Source organism: Pogona vitticeps, chromosome 1 (assembly GCF_051106095.1).
Source record: "Pogona vitticeps strain Pit_001003342236 chromosome 1, PviZW2.1, whole genome shotgun sequence".
Lineage (NCBI taxonomy): Eukaryota > Metazoa > Chordata > Lepidosauria > Squamata > Agamidae > Pogona > Pogona vitticeps.
The window spans coordinates 107284833-107303706 of NC_135783.1; the positions used below are offsets into that span (position 1 = coordinate 107284833).

The window sequence follows — 18874 nt, forward strand, 5'->3', positions numbered from 1 at the left end:
ACATGTAACACATGTAACGTAGGGACGTGGTGGCGCTGTGGGCTAAACTGCAGAAGCCTGTGCTGCAGGGTCAGAAGACCCAGCAGTTGTAAGATCGAATCCACGCGACGGAGTGAGCTCCCGTTGCTTGTCCCAGCTCCCGCCAACTTAGCGGTTCGAAAGCATGCAAATGCGAGTAGATAAATAGGGACCACTTCGGGGGGAAGGTAAACAGCGTTCCGTGTCTAAGTCGCACTGGCCACGTGACCATGGAAGATTGTCTTCGGACAAACACTGGCTCTATGGCTTGGAAACAGGGATGAGCACCACCCCCTAGAGTCAAACACGACTGGACAAAAATTGTCAAGGGGAACCTTTACCTTTACCTTTAACACATGTAACAGGAAGAACAAAACCCAGCGTCAGAGTTGGTAATACTTTATTAGACTATTAAAACTTCATTAAAAGGCAAGCTTTAGAATCCTGTAGGAGTCTTCGTCAGACAGGGCAGGGGCTAGGAAATACGGTGGAGAGACACCAATTGAAGACACGTATCTAGGAGTAAATTATTTAATATATCTTAACTTCTGAGACTATGTGCATAGAATTATGCAGTAAAATCTAAGTCACACAATATGTATGTTAGTGTAATGGAGGGCCAGGCATCTCTGACCATCTGTGATGTTGGACTCCAACTCCTATTAACCCTTGCCAGCATAGCTGATATTCCAGAATGTTGGGAGTTGCAGTCCAAAGCTTTGTGGATAGCCATGGTTGCTCCGCAATCTCCATGGCATAATGTTACACATATATACAGTACTAGGGAGCAGGCCCATTGAATACACTGAGATGCGCTTCTAAATAGACATGTATAAAATTGTACAGTTAGTTTTCAAACAACCATTAGTTTTTGTTTTTTTATGCAAGTAATACTTCTAAAATGAATAATGATTAGCAATTCTATCTTCCCCAAACTAAGAGTGAATCAGCAAATGAAATTAAATATTTCATATGAATAATTGTGCCCAACTGCACAATGAAGATGTCCTTCACCACTTGATCAGTTAGCAAGGGCAAGTTATGCAAGTTTTATATGAGCACTAATAAGATTTTGCCAATTATTCAGTGCATTAACTGTGGAAAACAGTAGCAAAAGAGGAAGATCTAACATGAGATGGATTGATTCTTTAAAGAAATGAAGGCCTTGAGTCTGAGCCATGAGAACATTTTAATGACAGGACCTTTTGGAAGTTATTTGTAAGGTAACCAAAAGTTGGAAGTAAGTTAATGGCACACAATACATTAGTTGGGATTAACAGTATTCCTTCTCTAGTATGCTGGGTATAGAATAAACAGAATAAACATCTACTAAATCTACATACTGCTGGTGTGGTTTTACCATGCTAATATTTCAGATGGCGGCTACATGACAGGTTGTCATTTACAATTCTCTCACAATACATTTAATGTTTGACACACTTAATACTTTCTAGGGGTGACAGCTATATAAACTGCGCTGTTAAGTAATGCTTCAAATGTTACAGTTGTAGTTGCCTTTCAGGCCACATTGCCTGTACCAGTCATTTTCTATTGGTGTCTGTTTTGTATAGTAATTACAGCAAAGCCTGATCAGTAACTAATATGTCTAAGAAGCAGCAAAAGTAAATCTATCGCTCTCATTGTGTTCTCAACACAAAAGAAACTGTCTCTACAAGAAACTGTTTAAACTAAATTCATACAGTTTTTGAAGTACTTTACGATTATTTTGCAAAGATTAACATTGTAACAGTACAATTATAGACGAAGTCTATGAATAAGCTCTGTCGAGTTAGGTTAGTCTTTCTGTCCCTCCTGCAAACAGAACATTTCACCATGTGTAATCAATCAAAACCAAAAAAAGCTGTGGACCCTCAAAAAAAAAATCAATGTATTTTTGCGTGAAGTTTCGTGTGTCAAAGGAGGTGGATTTCGACTCAAGAAAACTCATCCTGAAATAAGTCTGAAAAAGTGGACTTGTCCACAGAAACTCAATATAAAATATAGCAGTTAGCCACAACCTTTTTTAAAATTTTTCTTTATTTTGTTTTTGCGTGAAATAAATACGTTAGCCTTCGAGCTGGAACAACACTTAATTTTTTTTAATGTAATGCTAAAATTCCTTTGAAGATATTTCTGGCGGGGGGCTTGCTGTGAAAAGGCGACAAAAGCACCCCCACCGCGGCCTCTCGGGCCCCCACCAAAGCGGAGGGGGGGGGAAGCAGAGACTTTTGAGCCCAGCCTCCCACCCGGTCATTAGGGAGTCCCGTTCTTAGGGCGGGCTGCCGCAGGGCACGACGGGACGAGTAGTTTTCTCGCCCTGCCGAGGCCGAGAGACGGCCCCTTGGGCTTCTGGCGCCGAGAGATGACGTAAGGCATTTGGGGAGGAAAACGAAAGTCGCTCTCTTTTCCCCACGTGTCGCGCTAATCGCGGCGGAGCGTACCGGTCGGGTTGCGGGCGCACACCCCCCTTTTTCCCCCCACTCCCCCGGGGAAGCGGGAAGCCGGCGGGAGTTCCCGAGGGCGCCTCCAGGATGGAGCATCTGCGCCTTAGCCTGGTGGCGCCGCTGCAGCTGGTGGCGCAGAGGGACGAGAGGAGCAGCGGCGAGCTGAGCCGATTCCTGGCCAAACAGGTGGGAGAGCAACAATAGCCGGAGCAGCAGCCGCCGCCGTGGAGGGAAGGGAAGGGTGGGCTCGGAGGGGGAGGGCGGGGCAGCCACGACTCCCTTTCCTTCCCGGGGCTGACCCTCCATTTTCTCTCGCCTTCGACCGAGCGCGCACCGTCCCTTTTGCAGATTTGGGGTGAGGGGTGGGGAGATCGCCCCGGTGGCAGCAGCAGCAGCAGCAGCAGGAGGGGAGAGAGAGAGGGCAAGCTGTGTCTTGCCTTTCTTTGTTTCCTGGTGGGGCTGGGCAGTGAGGGAAGGAGAGAGAGAGAGAGCGGGAGGATTCCCCCTGCGAGCTCCCCAATGGAAAGCTTCCCTCTTTGCTCGTCTGCGAGAGGAGCGAAGATGATGAATCTAAGGGGTTGGGAGGCTATTAAAATGACCTCTGCTTGTACTACTGACCCCATCAGAAGGGCCCGCCATTCGGCAGGGCACGGTGAGGCTGTCTTCTTAAATGCAGTGTTTTTCCAACTACAAGGAAAAGCCGCCCCCTTTAACTTGGCTTGGTGTATGGGAGGATCTTTCTTCCCTGTTTGGTCGGCATACCACGGTTATCTTTCTCTCTTGTACCGCCCTTCCCCTACATAGACGTAAACACAGCTTTTAATTGCCCCGAGTGTGCTGAAACCTCATTTTCCGGACCAATGTTTACAGTAGTTAAAAGATAAAGTGTCTGTTGGGGGAGGGGAGTTCTCGCAAGAAACTCTTGTCCATCAGAAAGGAAAGTTCTTTGGAACTGCACAAAGAAAATTAATTAAAACTGATTTTGATCTATTGAAGCTTTTAAAAAATGGAAGCATATCTGCAAGCATGGAATTTGCTTGTCCTGTGCTAAAGTGATCATGTGCTCTGAGTATATATTGTGTGTCCACATCAAGGGAAGTGGATGGGTGTTATCAGATGGCCGTCAGCATTAGCTTTTTAGGTCACAAGTTGCTGTTCTTCTATTTCCAAACCTTTTGTTTTATCTACCATTTTGAACAGCTGTATTCTCGTACAGTACTGTGATCTAAGTGTAAGTTGAGGAACGCATGCCCCTTTTGTTTCTTGGGAAAGCAAGCCTAAATTGTTTTTTTTAACAAGGTCAGAGATACTTCTGGAGGTTTTTTGGAAGACATGGATTTAATAGCTTTTAGTGAAAGTGTTTTTTTTAAAAAAACTATTTTTTCTAAAACAGTACAGTGGTCTTGACTTACAACCATAATCTGTTCCAGAAGATGAACGTAACTCGAAATGGTCGTAAATTGAAGCACCATTTCCCATAGGAATGCATGAAAACACGATTAATCCGTTCCAGCAAAAAACCCAAAAAAACCACTCCAGGCCCCATTAGGAACACGCTGGAGCTGCAAGAAAACAAAAACAGAGCAAGCCCAGAAGGTGCTAGGGCTTTAAAACAGACCTGGGCAAAGTGCGGCCCGCAGGCTACATACAGCCTGCCTGTTGGTGCTGAATTAGCCGGAGCACTGGCTCCAGTCACCCAGCACGGCAGTAAGCAAAACTCGCAAGATCCAACACTGGGATCTTGTGAGTTTTGACTGTTACTCTTGAGCCGCAGGCTCAAGAGGCCGGAAGTGATCCTTGCGCAGGCGATGTGATGACGCATCACGTCGCCTGCGCGGGATACAAGATAGTCGGAGAGGAAGGCCGTGGGGGAACGGAGTACAGGTGAGTTAGCTTACGTGTCTGTACTCCCCCTCCCCGGCGCGGTGAACGAATTACAATGCTCACATAGTTAATGCCCTAAAAAGTTTAGGGCGCTAACTATGTCATCCTCACCCAGTGGGGGCCTATTACTACCCACAAATTGGAGGTCTATTACTACCCACCTAATGGGGGCCTATTTTTAAGTAAAATTGGTTCAGCCCCAGAACACAGTTCAGATTTTTCATGTGGCCCCCTATAGAAATTAATTGCCCACCCCTGCTTTAAAACAAACAGAAAAACTAAAAAATAAACATTGAAGCAAGCCCCATACTGGGACTGCAAAAAAAAAAATCACCAAAAAACAAAACAACACAGCACAAAAACATAACCCCCCCCCCAGCCCAAACTCACCCTGCAAAAGCCACCCAGAACAGTTTTTAAAAAGCAAGAAGCAGCATCTTACCTTACCAGGCAGTCCAAAGCTGCCTCCGATCGCATTCACTCCCCAGTGGCGGCAGGGCTGGCCATGGCAGAGGGCGAGGCCGGGGCAAGCAGCCTGAGCGCCTCAGCCAGCCTCAGCTCCCAGCTCCAGGCCACCGGTGCTGCACACCCCATCCTTGGAGGAGCCCGTTGGGTGGCAGCAGTGCTCGCCCGGCCACGCGGGTTCCTTCGGCGGCGCTTCTGCGCTGGGTGGCTGGACCTGGCGGAGCCTCTCGCCACTGGTGCTGGTGCCGGAGCGGGAGGAACCGCCGAAGGAAGCCGTGCGGTCGTGCGCTCACTTCCAGCTACATTCCTGCCATGTGCAGCCCCTCCGCAAGAACTCCAGCGCACGCTTTTCTTTGCGACCAGTCCTAGTCCCCTCGGACGTACCTACTGCGCACTTGGCCAGGCTGAAAGCGGCGCCAGCTACGCTGAAGTAGCTGAAGCTTGACAGGTGGTGGTGTGCCACTAAAGTGACGGCAGCTCCAGAGGTTGCCCCTTGCCTGGCACCCGAGTCAGCCGCTGCACGTGTACTTTCGGCGGCCTCTTTCTCACCCAGCTGGTCAGTCCGTCCCTCAGTTGCCACCTCAAAGGAGCCAGTTCACTTGCACCCTCCCGCCCGCCTGCCCTCGCCATCTTTACTTGCTGTTTGTCTCTAGCCTACGAACGGGACAAAGTGAGAGCAGGCAGGCAAGGAGGGGAGATAAAGTTTATTTTCCCCGCCTCACCTTTCCAACAAAGCGAATGGCACACTGACGAGAGCGGGGCACCCGCCGCGGTGCTCTTTGCTGCTCCTAAGGATGGCCGGGGGGGGATGGTGGCACAGATGTTTGCAGCTGGCCTGGCTTGTCCCTCTGGGGATGGGGCATGGGGCGGCAGCGGCGCTCGCCTGGCTGCGCAGCTTCCTTCGGTGCCGCTTCCCACTTCGGCAGCAAGAGGCTCCGCCAGGTCCGGTTACCCAGCGCAGAAGCGGTGTGGAAGGAAGCTGCGCAGCCGGGAAAGTGCCACTGCCACCCAAAGGCTCCTATGGGGCATGGGGCATCGTCGTCCCAGTGCTGGGAGGCTGAGCCTGGCACATGGCGGTGGCTGCCACTCCCTTCCTTTCAAATTTGAATTTCCCACGTTTCCCCTCTGCCCTTTGGGTTCGTAAGTGGAAGCTCCGGCCGCAAGTCGAAGCAAAATTTTCGGCCGGAGCTGGTTGGAAGTCAAAATGGTCGTAAGTAGGGACATATGTAAGTCAGGGCACCACTGTACTTGGCGTATGGCTCATAGTCTTCCTGTGGGAGGGAGCTCCTGTTGGTTATTTAGGAACCAGTTATACATTACACAACAACTAAATAAATTTTGTGGTCCTGTCACACAGAAATCCATTCTTTACTGCTCCACACTGTTGTTTAGGGTGTTGTTGTTGATCTTGTTATAAAACAATTTGAAAGGGAATATCCCTTTTTGATCCACTAGAAATCACTCAGCCAGCTATCTACCTTCTGGATACCTTAACTCCAAAACAATCTCTTTGGTACAAAAACTAGTGATTTTTATTTCTATAACCCAGACTAAAGATTAGGCAGAGTCTAGTAACTGAAAAAAAATATTTTATGAAGGGCAGCTTTCACTACACATCTGTTTTTATTTATTTCATTTGTTTAAACTTATACCCTGCCCATTTAGGGGACAAGCCACTACTCTGGGTGGCTAAACACTGTTTAGACAGTGGTTCCTAACCTTGGTTCCCCAGATGTTTTTGGACTACGACTCCCAAGAAATCCTGGATAGAACAGCTAGTGGTGAAGGCTCCTGGGAGTTGTAGTCCAAGAACATTTGGGAACCATTGGGAACCGCTGGTTTAGAACCAGATTTTTCTTTCTTTTGAGGAGTCAGGGTCTTGAAATTTGTTGTATTACAGTGGTGCTTCGCTAGACGATTACCCAGCAGAATGTTTTTTTGCTAGATGATTACTTTTTGCGATTTCCTATTGCCGATTTTTGCTAGACGATGATTCAGTCCTACGATTTTGACAGCTCGCTCCGCTCTCGCAAAACGGGTGTTTTCGGGACTGATTTTCACAAGACAGCGATTTTAACAACTGATCGTTGCTTCGGAAAACGACTTTCTTATGGGTGATTTTCGCTGGACCACGACAATTTCCCCCATTGGAATGCATTAAAGGGGTTTCAATGCATTCCAGTGGGGAAACGCTTTCCGCTAGACGATGTTTTCACAAGACAGCGATTTCAATGGAATGGATTAACATTGTCTAGCGAGGCACCACTGTACTTTAAACTCAGAGAATTCTAAAAATAAACTCAACAGATACTATTGCAATCTTTATTTGATTTTCCAGACTGGTTATTATAGGAACTGCACCATTCTGTTGCTGTCTGTATGTTGAACATCACATCAAAGAAGGGCACTTTTGGCCGGCTAGGTGGCACTCATATTTTAATGCACATGTGCACGTAAACATACGTGGCAGGCTGCACCAGGTCCGGAAATTATGTTCATAGTTCATCCAGATCTAGTGTCTGTCGTAGCTTGTGCCAGAAAATTTTAAGTACTCATACAGAACATAAAGATAAAGGGATAAGGTGAGATAGATGTGTCTGGAATTCATTTTGGTAAAGTTATTTATTAATTAATTAATTCATTCAAAATATATTTACTTGCCTTTCTCCTTAAAAAGGACCCAAGGCGGTTTGCGTCATTAAAAAACAATATTTAGAGCTAAAAACATTAGGTATACAAATACTACAAAGGGTCAAATACCATGCTACGACACAGTAAAGAAAAACAACACCAAAAATACATTCAAAGCAGTAAAGCATAAATCAGTTTTAACACCCCACTCAGGCAGCCAGTCACTAAGCGAAAGCTTGCCTAAAGAGAAAGGTCTTTGCCTGCTTGCGGAAGGACAGTAAAGATGGGACCTGCCTGGCCTCTTATGGGAGGGAGTTCCAAAGTCTGTGAGCAGGAAAAGAGTTTCCATTTTCCAGAGCTCCTCTTGAGAATGAGTAAAGGGGGAAGGGTGGGAATGTTTGGGTCAAAAGCCCTTCTTTGCCTTGCATTCTAGATTTCTTCCCAAAGGCTTTAACTTGCCTTTCTGTGGAGGTCTAGAAACTTCATTTGTCAGAGCCAGGGAGAAGAATATCTTTTTATTGGACATTTGTTTTGTTTTTAGATCTGGAGTCCACAGGACCGTCAGTGCATCCTCAGTGCCTTAGCACAATTATTACTGGATAAAGAATGCACACTTCTGATTGGTCGACAATTTCGCCCAATTTTGCTGGATTTACTGGAAAGAAATGCAGAAATCATTAAATCTAGTGGCCAAATCAACCATGATCTTCATGAGCGACTCTGTGTAGCGATGAGCAAGCTCATTGGCGATCATCCAGATGTGATGCCGTAAGTAATTTCTTCCCAAATTTGAGAAAGATGAGCAGATTTATTGGTACAGAAAAACTGCTTCATAAGAAGAATTGAAATCTTGTCACTGTTTCGATGAAGTTATGATTGCTTTTGTTATCTTCTTCTAGGTTTGCCTTGAGGTATTTTAAGGATACTTCCCCAGTGTTCCAGAGACTCTTTTTGGAGAGTTCAGATACAAATGTGGTTCGATATGGACGCCGAAGGATGAAGTTAAGGGACCTCATGGAGGCAGCCTACAAATTTCTCCAAAAACAACAGTCTGTATTCAGAGAGTTGTGGGACTGGAGTGTTTGTGTACCCTTACTGAGGAGTCATGATACTTTAGTTCGTTGGTAAATCTAACTTTTAATTACTTATATATCATTTCCTACTATTTAGGGCATTCCCTAGGGTAGATTTACTATTTTGCCATGAGTTAAATAGCTTATAAATTGGGTCAGAGAATAGGTTGGTCACAGCTGAGTTGTGTTTTAAAGTCCATGAAATGATTAATGGAAAATGGTGGGTTTTTCAAGTAGACATTGTATGGCAGTGCTTCCCAACTTTGGGTAAGCCAGATGTTCTTGGGCTGCAACTCCAGAAAACCCTGGCCAGCACAGCTGGTGGTGAATGGCAGTCCAAGAACACTTGGGTTATCCAAGGATGGGAACCACTGTTGTGTCGTATTTACAGGTCTACTTTTCCTCCATCTGGGATTCAAGGCAGCTTAAAGTCAACAGAAATCATACAGTACTTGTTGAAAGATCAATAGACTAGAGTATGTGTGGAGAATCTGTGGCACACCTAGTGTTGATTAATGATTTTCCCCATGAAAATGGCCCAGGCCCAGTCTAAAGAAACTGAAAATACCACTTTGGATGATGGGATCTACTGGGTTTTTCTGAAATAAGCTATGTTTTATAAATGTGAGCTAGAATATTGTTTGAGCAACCTTTTATTTCTTAGGTATACTGCTAGTTGTCTTGCTCTGGTTACGTGTATGAATGATGAGCATCGATTATCTTTCCTGAAGAAGATCTTTAATCCAGAAGAATTAATACATTTCAGACTGAAGTAAGTAATATTAGTTGGATTTTTTTTCACCCTAGGTGTCGATTTATTTAATGTTTTGTCAAGGTTTTGCTTATTTGCTTGTCATTGTTCAAAACACGGCAGTAAGTATGCCTACAATTTTGACAGGCTACTAGAAGAATCACGGATACAGAATATTGAGCGTGCCCTTGTTTTGGCCAACCCCGACACAACTTTGTGGAATAAAGAGGAGGAGTTGAAATACACTCAGGGACAGCTTGTGTCTGCCGATCTCTCTGCAAAGGTAGTCGCCGTTTGTGGCGTCCTGCTACCTAGGCAACAGTTTGAACCTGGAGAAAGTGTAAGTAAAAAAGGAATGGCTTCAATCCAACATTTCTGTGAGTGGAACTTTTTTTATTAGTTGCTCCCGTTGGCATTCCCTGCTCTCTCACCTCCCCCAATGCAGAAGTGTGCTTCATGTGTGCTCTGACAAAGATCGGAATGTGTGGGCAAAGCCCCTACTTTGTGTCACATATGGTTTGGGGAGGAGGCAGTTAATTTGAATTACTGTGAAGCTGTGGCAGTATTAATACAGTGGGCCCTTGACTTACGAACGGCCCTAGTTGCAAACGTTTCGGGTTACGAACCCGATCTCATAGGAAACTATAGACCCTACTTGCGAACGTGGAATAGAGTTACAAACCCGAAAAAGAAAAAATTCTGCCCCTAGTTGTAGGAATGGATTAAGCAGCTTTCCATTACTTCCTATGGGAACTAATGAATCGACTTGGGAACCGCCCCTTGACTTAAGAACCAAAAACAGCCGGAACAGATTAAATGGTTTTCAGTGCATTCCTATGGGAAATGCTGATTCGAGTTACGAACTTTTTGGGTTACGAACGGACTTCCAGAATGGATTAAGCTCGTAAGTCGAGGGACCACTGTACAGAGCAAAACATTTTATCCACATATCCTGTTTTGACTGTGAATTAGGGATGTAAATATGATGAAATACTCTACAGTGTGCAATTCAGGGGTACTGATTAGGTTAGCTGTCATGAATTTCTCAATGAAAACTGGGAAGTAAAGAAATGATTTGGTTTCCTCCCACTAGAGAGGAAACTGGATTGTACAGCAGGAAGCAGAAGAGCAGCAGGCAGCTCCCAGAGCTCATTTATCTGGGACCAGGATGTCCAGGTTTCTAGATTTTGGATGTGCTTCGGGGTTTTACTAGAGCCATGAGATCTGCTGATTGGAGCCAGATGGAAATAGTTTCTCTGGGGAAGCATGCACTAAAAATTAGTGCTTTTAACAAGCAGCAGGGTCAGAAATGTGATCTGCCTTCTTTTCACTACTGGTTTAGTGGCACAGTGAAGGGGGAGATCTGAATGTCATCAGTAAAATTGTCTTTCATATTTTAGGAGAACGGGTTTCTTTAAAATCTGTTTATTTTGTTTTACGTGGTGATTAAGGTTGCGCCACATTGCATAGTAACAGGCAACAAATGAAGGGGTAAGAGGACAAGGGAATATGCAGCGTTTATTCATTGCCAACAGAGTGTTGTGTATGATTAACGTCTATTAAATTTATTGATTTCAAATAGTTAAAACAGAGAATGCAAATTGTTGGTTCAGAGAGGCATTGTCAGACGCTTTCTCACTTTTCATCTGTAACAAAGTTTTTCTGCACCATCAGTTCTTATACTGCTAATCCTTGGTAGAAGATTGAGAAACAAAGAATGAGTAGGGCATGCTTGCCAGCTCCACTACTGATGGATGTTACAGGCAACAGCAATGACCTTCTGTGAGGCAACAGGGAAGTAAGGAAAGGTCCTTGAAGTGGAGAAACCACCTTTCACTGTGGAGTTGGATGTCCAGTTTGGAGCTACAGAAGGAAGAAGTAGCATGTTTATGGTAGAAGCAACACATAAATGAATCTGTGAAGGAAGTAGCATGCTTTCAGAATGCAGAGACACATTCCGCATAGCTTTTTGACTTTAAGGCAATGGCCCCCAACCTTTTCTGAATTGCGGACTGGTTGGGGGGATAGGGGGTCCGTGAACAGGGCGGGGCATCCCCCACGCTTGCAGAGGGGCAGGGTGCACTCACACACATGCACGGAGGGGCAACGAGTGCTCATATGCATGCGCGGAGGGGCAGAGTACACTCACAAAGGGGTGAGATGTGCTTGTGCATGTGTGCGGAGAGGAGGTGCATGCATGCTTATGGGTGGTGGGCCATGTGTGTGTGGGGGAGTGCATGCGAGGGGGCAGGAGATCTGTCTTTGCACCCCGGTCATGCTATGGCCACAGACCAGCATTGGGCCCCTGCTTTAAGGTATCCATTTTAAAAGGTGTGGGATGATCTGGATTTTCCCTCTAAAACTTTTTTCTCCCAAAGGTGTCATTGAGGTAAGTGGTGTGACAAAACAGTAGCTTCGCAGGGAATGTCAAGAGAAAGTGATACAAGGAGAAAGGATTGAAACCCTTTCTACCATGCTATTGCCTTGATCCAGATCTCCCTCCATTGTCCATGATTCAACTCAGTTCTGAGAAAGTTCTGAAGAAAGAGCCTCTTGACAAGTTTATTGCTTTATGCTCTGTGCTTATATGTTTAAAGCCTGTTTCTTCAGTTGAAAACAATACCTTTCTCTATTTTAGCAGGAGAATATTGTGAACCGATTTGTTTTGGTGAATTCTACCTGCACGAATCTTCAAAAGCTGGCCATGGCTGTATCTTCACAAAATGCAGTGTTACTTGAAGGACCAGTAGGATGTGGCAAAACATCTCTAGTTGAGTTTTTGGCAGCAATTACAGGAAGGACAAAACCACCTCATATTCTAAAAGTGCAATTAGGAGATCAAACTGACAGTAAGGTAAATAGGCAGAATGTTTATACTGTTTTAAGAAATAACACATTTAATTTTTATGTATTATTAAATGGAACAAAACTGTGTTAATTGATCAGCTACTTGGGCTGGATTTTCCAGAAGGTGTGTGGTTTTATCTGACTGAATATATAAACATTTTAAAAGAATGGTTATTCATTCCCAATGGGTTACAACCAATGGAGGTTCTGGTTTTGGGAACACAGAAGCTGTAAAAATGACATACTGAAGAAGAGCTTAGTCTTTTCTAGAATACTGATTTAATTGCTGAAGTGTGCAGGAATTCAAGAAGCTTAGCTTCATACTTTTTCATTAGCAAGTACTGTACTTAATGATTCTGTTGATGTGATGTGAAAAATTCTTACAACAAAACAAGGTTATCAGAAAGGGAATATTTCTTCAAGTTGTGCTATCCACACACAAAGTGGGTAGTATTGTCATTAGGATCAGTGGAAAATGTACAAAATGTGCGAAACTTTTTCTAGGCTAGATGCATTTCACTGTCCTCATAGCTGCCTGTAGCTGCTCTCAAATGTTTTGTTTTCTAAATGTTAAAACATTTGTAAAATTTGGATTCCTGAATGGTCTAATTGTTCATTAACATATTAAAGTAAGGATAGCTTGCTGTGTCTTAGTAAAGGATTATGAATTTAGTTAGAATATCAGATTGTAGAAAGTAATTTTTTAAAAGTGTAAATACCTGTTATACTTGTTCAACAAACGGTTATATGTCTCAGGAGTTCTCTAGATTCCAGCAAATAACATAATAATGAATGGTACTTCTGAAACCTTCATGGTGGAATAAATATTTTGAAAGAAAATGCAGTGCTGTAAAATTTTTTAATTTGCCTGTTCCCTTTTTTTGTTTCTGAATAGACTTTATTGGGCATGTATCGCTGTACTGATATACCAGGGGAGTTTGTGTGGCAACCAGGGACTTTGACTCAAGCAGTCAGCAAAGGATACTGGATACTTCTGGAGGATATTGATTATGCACCTCTTGATGTGGTACGTACACGTCCTTTAATAGAAATATTCTATGTGGCAATACTTTCAGTGACAGTCATAACAACCTTCTCTAGTAGACTTGGAATACAGTGGTGCCTCGCTTAACGAGTGCCTCGCTCAACGATGAATTCGCATAACGATGGCCTTTGCTGGAAATTTTGCCGCCTCACCTAATGATGTTTCCTATGGGGGATTTTCACATAACGATGTTTGGGACCTTGCTTCACTTAACGATGACAGTTTTAGGTCCCCTGTTTCGCTTAACTTTTTTTTGACAGCCATGTTTTCGCTATTTTAAAAATATTCTAAAATGTTTAAAATGCTTGGAATCGTTAGTGCACCTAATAAAACCTTTGTTAAAGTAATTTGGCTTCGTTCTGAGTCTTTGAATTTTTGGTGATTTTTTTCCACCATTGAAATGTATTGAATAGGCTCCTATTGGAATGGATTAACCGGTTTTCAATGCATTCCTATGGGAAATGGTGTTTCGCTTAACAATGTTTTCACATAACGATGTTTTTAATGGAACCAATTAACATCGTTATGCGAGGCACCATTGTATTTCACAATAGCGCTCTTGGAAGCTGGAAAAACCCTATTTGCAATCTTAGTAACTGTCTTGTTGGTTAAATCCATGCTCAAGCTAATAATTTGGTATTTAGTACTGTGTACCTTAGGAGACTTTCTTGAGCCTTACTGAAGCCGTTATGTTCATAGGACAGTTGGGTTCATTAGTAATACAGATGCTGCCTGAGATGGTTGTGCTTGTCACTGAGGTGAGAGACTGATTTTTACACGAACAGTAGGATGCAGTTCAACTTTTAATATGAAAGTAAGATTAGCTTCTTGAGCAAGAACTTTATTTGGTGTAGATAAAGGTATTTTCGTGGTTCATAGAATGTGCTGCCAGGGGGCGGTTTTTCCTGAGGGCCCTTTGTTCCTCTGGAGCAGCTCTTGGAGTTTGCTCACACAAGGAGCTGCATTGGGGAAGACCAGTTTTAATATTTTATTTATTTATTTATTTATTTGATTTTTACCCCGCCCCTCTAGACCATGTCTACTCGGGGCGGCTATGATGTCAGCAAAAGTATGATGGTTCTGCTCTCAGTTCTGCCGTTTTGAATGATACATTTGTGGGTTTGGATTTCTTAGATTTCTGTATTAATTCCTCTTTTGGAAAATGGAGAATTGTTGATTCCTGGGCGGAGTGACTGCATACAAGTAGCTCCTGAGTTCCATCTTTTCGCAACAAGAAGGTAGGCATTGTGCCCTTATTAGAGCTTTGTGGAGTTACTAGCCCTGAGATGCTTTTTGTGCTGACTGCGTGATAGATTACTAAAGGTGGAGGTGCAAAAAACATATTTAAATTGTATGCATACCTAATTATTTATGAAAATACACCTTTGAATGAGGCAAGATGTAGCATGCTATTTTGCACAATTCTTTCTAGTAAGAGGCTTTATGTGATAGTGTGAGTGCTGTCGCCCTTGTCTAGGTTGGAGGTGGCAGGATGTTCCTCCTCAGTCACTATCTCCATAAAATCCTGGGAATGTTACAGCTTGATTTTATGATGGTTGGGGGACCGGGTTCAAAAAAAGAAAGGGTGGCAGCTGCCAACCCAATTCACAGCTGTGTCTGTGTGTGGTTGAGTTGATTTCACTAGCTTTCCTGTCAAATCCAGCCTCTGCCTGACCCCGGGTTCCAGACACTGGAGTTGGGTGAATTACAGTCTGCTGGTGTCCTTAGGTTTTAAGTACAGCCCCAAACAAACCTGTGCCCCTTCAGGCAGCCTTTGTGATGCTGGCTGCCCACCAAAGTCTCGATTTCTCTGGCCCCTCCTAGACGCCAGAAACAAGGATGCCAGTGGGCTGAAATGCAGTGCCCCATTGCCGTGCTGCACCAAAGAATAACCCACCTCCCCAGAGGCACAGAAGATGGGGACCATGTTCTTTTCGCTCTCTCCCCAATCTGATTCCATTGAGCTCGAACCTCCTCCTTCCTCCCTCTCACTTTCCATGATCCCTGGACCCTGCCTGCTGGGCCCGGCTTTTCCTTAATCTGTGGCCTCTGTTGGGCCCCAAAGGGGTGGAGGCAGACTGCCGATTAGGAGGGCCAGGAACAATCCCGTCACTTACCATTCCGAGCTTCTTGTTTGTTAAAGGTTGGGAGTATGGTTCTCTTGGCTGCAGTGTGGGTGCTTTGTAGAACTCATGCTAAATCTGAAACGGTTAGGCTAGTTCTGTTTAAACTGTAATATTTCCAGTGCAGGAATAATGACATCATTAAATTGTGGTTTCATTCATTTAGAGTCTTCAGTTACGGTGGTGGTTGGTACAAGCAGCAAAATAGCCACGCTGCTCTTCTGGACAAGTACTGGACAAAAATTCGAGTAGATAACATGCCAAAAGCTGAACTCAAAGAGGTAGGTGGTCGGAGTAATTGAAACAAGACTTGATGAAATGGTGCCTCTGTTCTCTGCAAATGTAGAGGGTTTACGGGCAGGGAGAGGGACACGTGACCTCACAGTTTAGCTGGAAGTTGAAAATAAAAAGTAGTAGAAATAATTCTGATGGATCCTCATAATGTTTATTAGGCTGCCATCCTTTGAAGAGTTACCTGCGATTGAAGTATAATGTGAACTCATGTAACTTATATCTGAGTAGACATGAATAAGATTGTAATATTAGTTTCTGGTGATGTTTCAAATACTGGAACCTTTCTTAAGATGTCAAATTAAAGTTCCCCTTGAATGCCTCCAAAGTTGGAGCACTCCTCACCTCCCAAAGTAGTTGGTTCCATTTTCATAGTTCTCTAACAATTAGGAAGTTTTTCCTGATATTCAGTTTAAGTCTGGCTGCTAAATTAGTGTACCTGAGCCCATTATTATGTGTCTTGCACTCTGGAATGAATGAGCGGATTTTTTTTCTCTTTGTATCATGTTTAAGATATTAGTCTAAATTGGGTAAAACTGCTAATGAATGGCATACGTCTTCAAAACATTACAAAGTAATAATTTTAGCTTATATTTCCTTTTTTAGATTCTGCAGAGGAATTACTCCAAACTTTCCAAAGTAATGGATTGTCTGTTAGACATCTACATTGAGCTTACTGGTGACAAACATTTATCCGAAAGCCATGTTGTAGCAGATGGGAACATAAGGGGAAGTACATCGTACTGTATGGAAAGCAAGCGGCCAAATTTAGAGGGCAGAGAGTTATCTCTGAGGTATTTTGATGTGTAATTAAGCGGATTGATATTTTTTGAGGGGGGAGAGACAAATTATTGTTACTGTATTTAAATGGTCTCCAGCATTCTGAAGCCCTGCTGTTCTGACTTTAATTTAAATACCTAGTTTAAAAAAAGCATTAACTGAATTGAAAAACATGATGGTGCTTTTCTGGGGAGGGATAGCTATGTAGTTAAGCAAGACTGGAGTTATCGTTATCTGCAGATGAGTTAAAGAGAAGTAGTACTAGTGAGCTGTTTAATATACTTTTTCTTATTTTAGGGACTTGCTGAATTGGTGCAACAGGATTGCTTTCAAGTTTGATAGTTCTTCTTCTACTGCACTGAGTATTTTTCATGAGGTATGAGTTCTTTTTCAAACTGTTTGAGTTTTTATGGCATTTTTGCATTTTTGTAAGATATAAAACTGAATCTAAGGAGTTGGAAACAATCCTAGTCCAGAACTTTGAATATTTGTCATTGGGAACCTGCTCCAGTTGTTACTTCACAGTAGTGGTTCATGCGAGTGGTTGTGTGAATCACACAAAGATAAGGTAACTTCGCTGGAGAAATGGCCACGTCAAGGATTTGTCTTTCCATCTGACTGCCGCATTAGGGAAGCCTTGTAAGATAACTGGAAATACCTGAATTGGTCTGTCTTCTTGTTTTCTTTTTGTGATGATACGGTAGCAATAACTTGTAGGAAGTTTGTCTGTGTAAAATGACAACAGTGAGCTCAGTTGCTTGGGGAAAGTTAAATTTTACAATAATCATATTAATTGGAATGGTGTTTTTCTCCTTCCTTTTCCATTCTTAGGCATTGGACTGCTTCACAGCTATGCTGTCCAAACAAGAGAGTAAAATGAAAATGGCAGAAGTCATTGGAAGCAAGTTGAACATTTCCAGACATAAGGTGCCTTGGCTAATTGTTCAGACTCCTGTTGCTTTTTACACTTGCAGAAGCCATGTTACCTTTCTGCATTGCCATCCATTGCTCTCCTCTGAATCCAAAGAACACACGAATAATTACCTATCCAATAAAAATAGATAACAAACTGGGGTGGTGTGAAAAGGTTCGTCTTCTGCCGAGGGTGACCCCTGTGTTCGCGCGGGAAGGAGAGTCGGAAGCCGTTCAGATGATCTAACATGGCTTTGTTTATTGCTTAACAAATTCAATTCAGCAGGTTCAAAAGGGTCCATTAAACTCAACTCAGATAAAAGGCGGTAACTTCGCACTTTAACATCTGGCGTCTTGATGTCACTTCTCACTGAGGGGCCGGTCCAAACCGCTCCCTATTGGTTATGAGCCTCAGTGGGGTGCTCTTCACAGCACAAACTGTCCCACAGCATGGGTGTCTCGCCCAATCCCCCTCGCGTTGTGGCTGGAGTAAAGAGGGAGTGGGATGGATCACCCTCCTCCCCCCAAACTGGTTGTGAGGGTACACCACCACAGTCCATTCTACTGGCTCTAAGTTTTCTCCCTTTGTGCGGAGATCTTTCGAATCAGGTAACAAACCTCCCCAAATCTGGAGGTTTGGAAAATCCTTTATCAGCTTGGAATAATGCTCTTGGCCAAAGCCCAGCTCTGTCTGTACAGCCTGATCTCTTATTTCAGGTTGCTCGCTGCCTGTTACAATTCTAAAACTTTGTGTGCCCTTTTCCTCTTTTATATCCTCCTCCCAGATAATTAAGTCTAGCTCCTCCCCCTTCTCGTCAGCCAGCCACACTTCTAGTGACCCTTTCTATTCCTCTCTCTCTTGGTCTGTCTCTACTAATATGCCCTCTACACAGCTGCAGTTTTCCTCAGTCCTCTGTTCTGTGGAGGATGATGGCACACTGGCTCTCTCTCCTTCACAGGTGGTGATGGGACTTTGGCACAGTTGCCCTTTTGTTTTTCATCAAGAGTATTTGGACAGTTGTAGATTTGTCAGATTCCATGTAGGAATATTTGAATGTCTTCACAGGGTTCCTGTCTTGTACATACTGTCTATGAGAAACTTAGGGATCTGTGTTTGCACGCAACTGTCAAGGATTTTATTTGTGTCTCAGAAGATATACCCTTTTATGTTTAATTTAGTGTTTCCTCCTAGATATCTCTTTGATTTTAATTATTTAATAGTTCAAAAAAGAATTGAAGGTTTAGTTAGCAAATAAGCAAGCATATAGAAAATTCAAAATAGCAGGTATACATTGGCATAATATATAGTATAACAATGGATGAATATATATTTCTGAATCTTTGTTCATCTATGTAAACCACATACTTAATTTGTAGAGAACAGTATGATTTACTGAGTTTGTATCTTCTGTACTTATGGTAAAAGCTTAAAATGAATACTTCAAAATATACAAGGTTAGAAATATTTTCTCAGTGTTGAAAATGACAAATGCAAGTCACTTTAGAAAGTTAATCAAAATCTATTAGAATAAATGTCTTTAGATATTACAAAAGCGAAAAAGAGCATGGGAAAGCATAATGCATCTAAATACATCACATCACATTACGTC

At 43.3% G+C, this 18874-nt stretch overlaps 1 protein-coding gene across 2 annotated transcripts in view; it reads left to right on the forward strand.

The window, feature by feature from the left end:
- The first annotated feature begins 2472 nt into the window (after positions 1-2472).
- The window catches only part of MDN1 (midasin AAA ATPase 1), a 119471-nt gene continuing 103069 nt past the window's right edge, over positions 2473-18874 (forward strand). The window contains exons 1-12 of one of the 2 annotated variants that reach the window (XM_072998771.2): positions 2473-2648; positions 7984-8210; positions 8342-8566; positions 9180-9287; positions 9414-9606; positions 11905-12120; positions 13009-13140; positions 14293-14396; positions 15448-15562; positions 16179-16366; positions 16650-16728; positions 17184-17279. In XM_072998771.2, the coding sequence (XP_072854872.2) occupies positions 2550-2648; positions 7984-8210; positions 8342-8566; positions 9180-9287; positions 9414-9606; positions 11905-12120; positions 13009-13140; positions 14293-14396; positions 15448-15562; positions 16179-16366; positions 16650-16728; positions 17184-17279 (1782 nt within the window). In that variant the 5' untranslated portion in view covers positions 2473-2549. The remainder of the gene's footprint in view (positions 2649-7983; positions 8211-8341; positions 8567-9179; positions 9288-9413; positions 9607-11904; positions 12121-13008; positions 13141-14292; positions 14397-15447; positions 15563-16178; positions 16367-16649; positions 16729-17183; positions 17280-18874) is intronic. The other variant, XM_072998776.2, reaches the window with a different exon arrangement.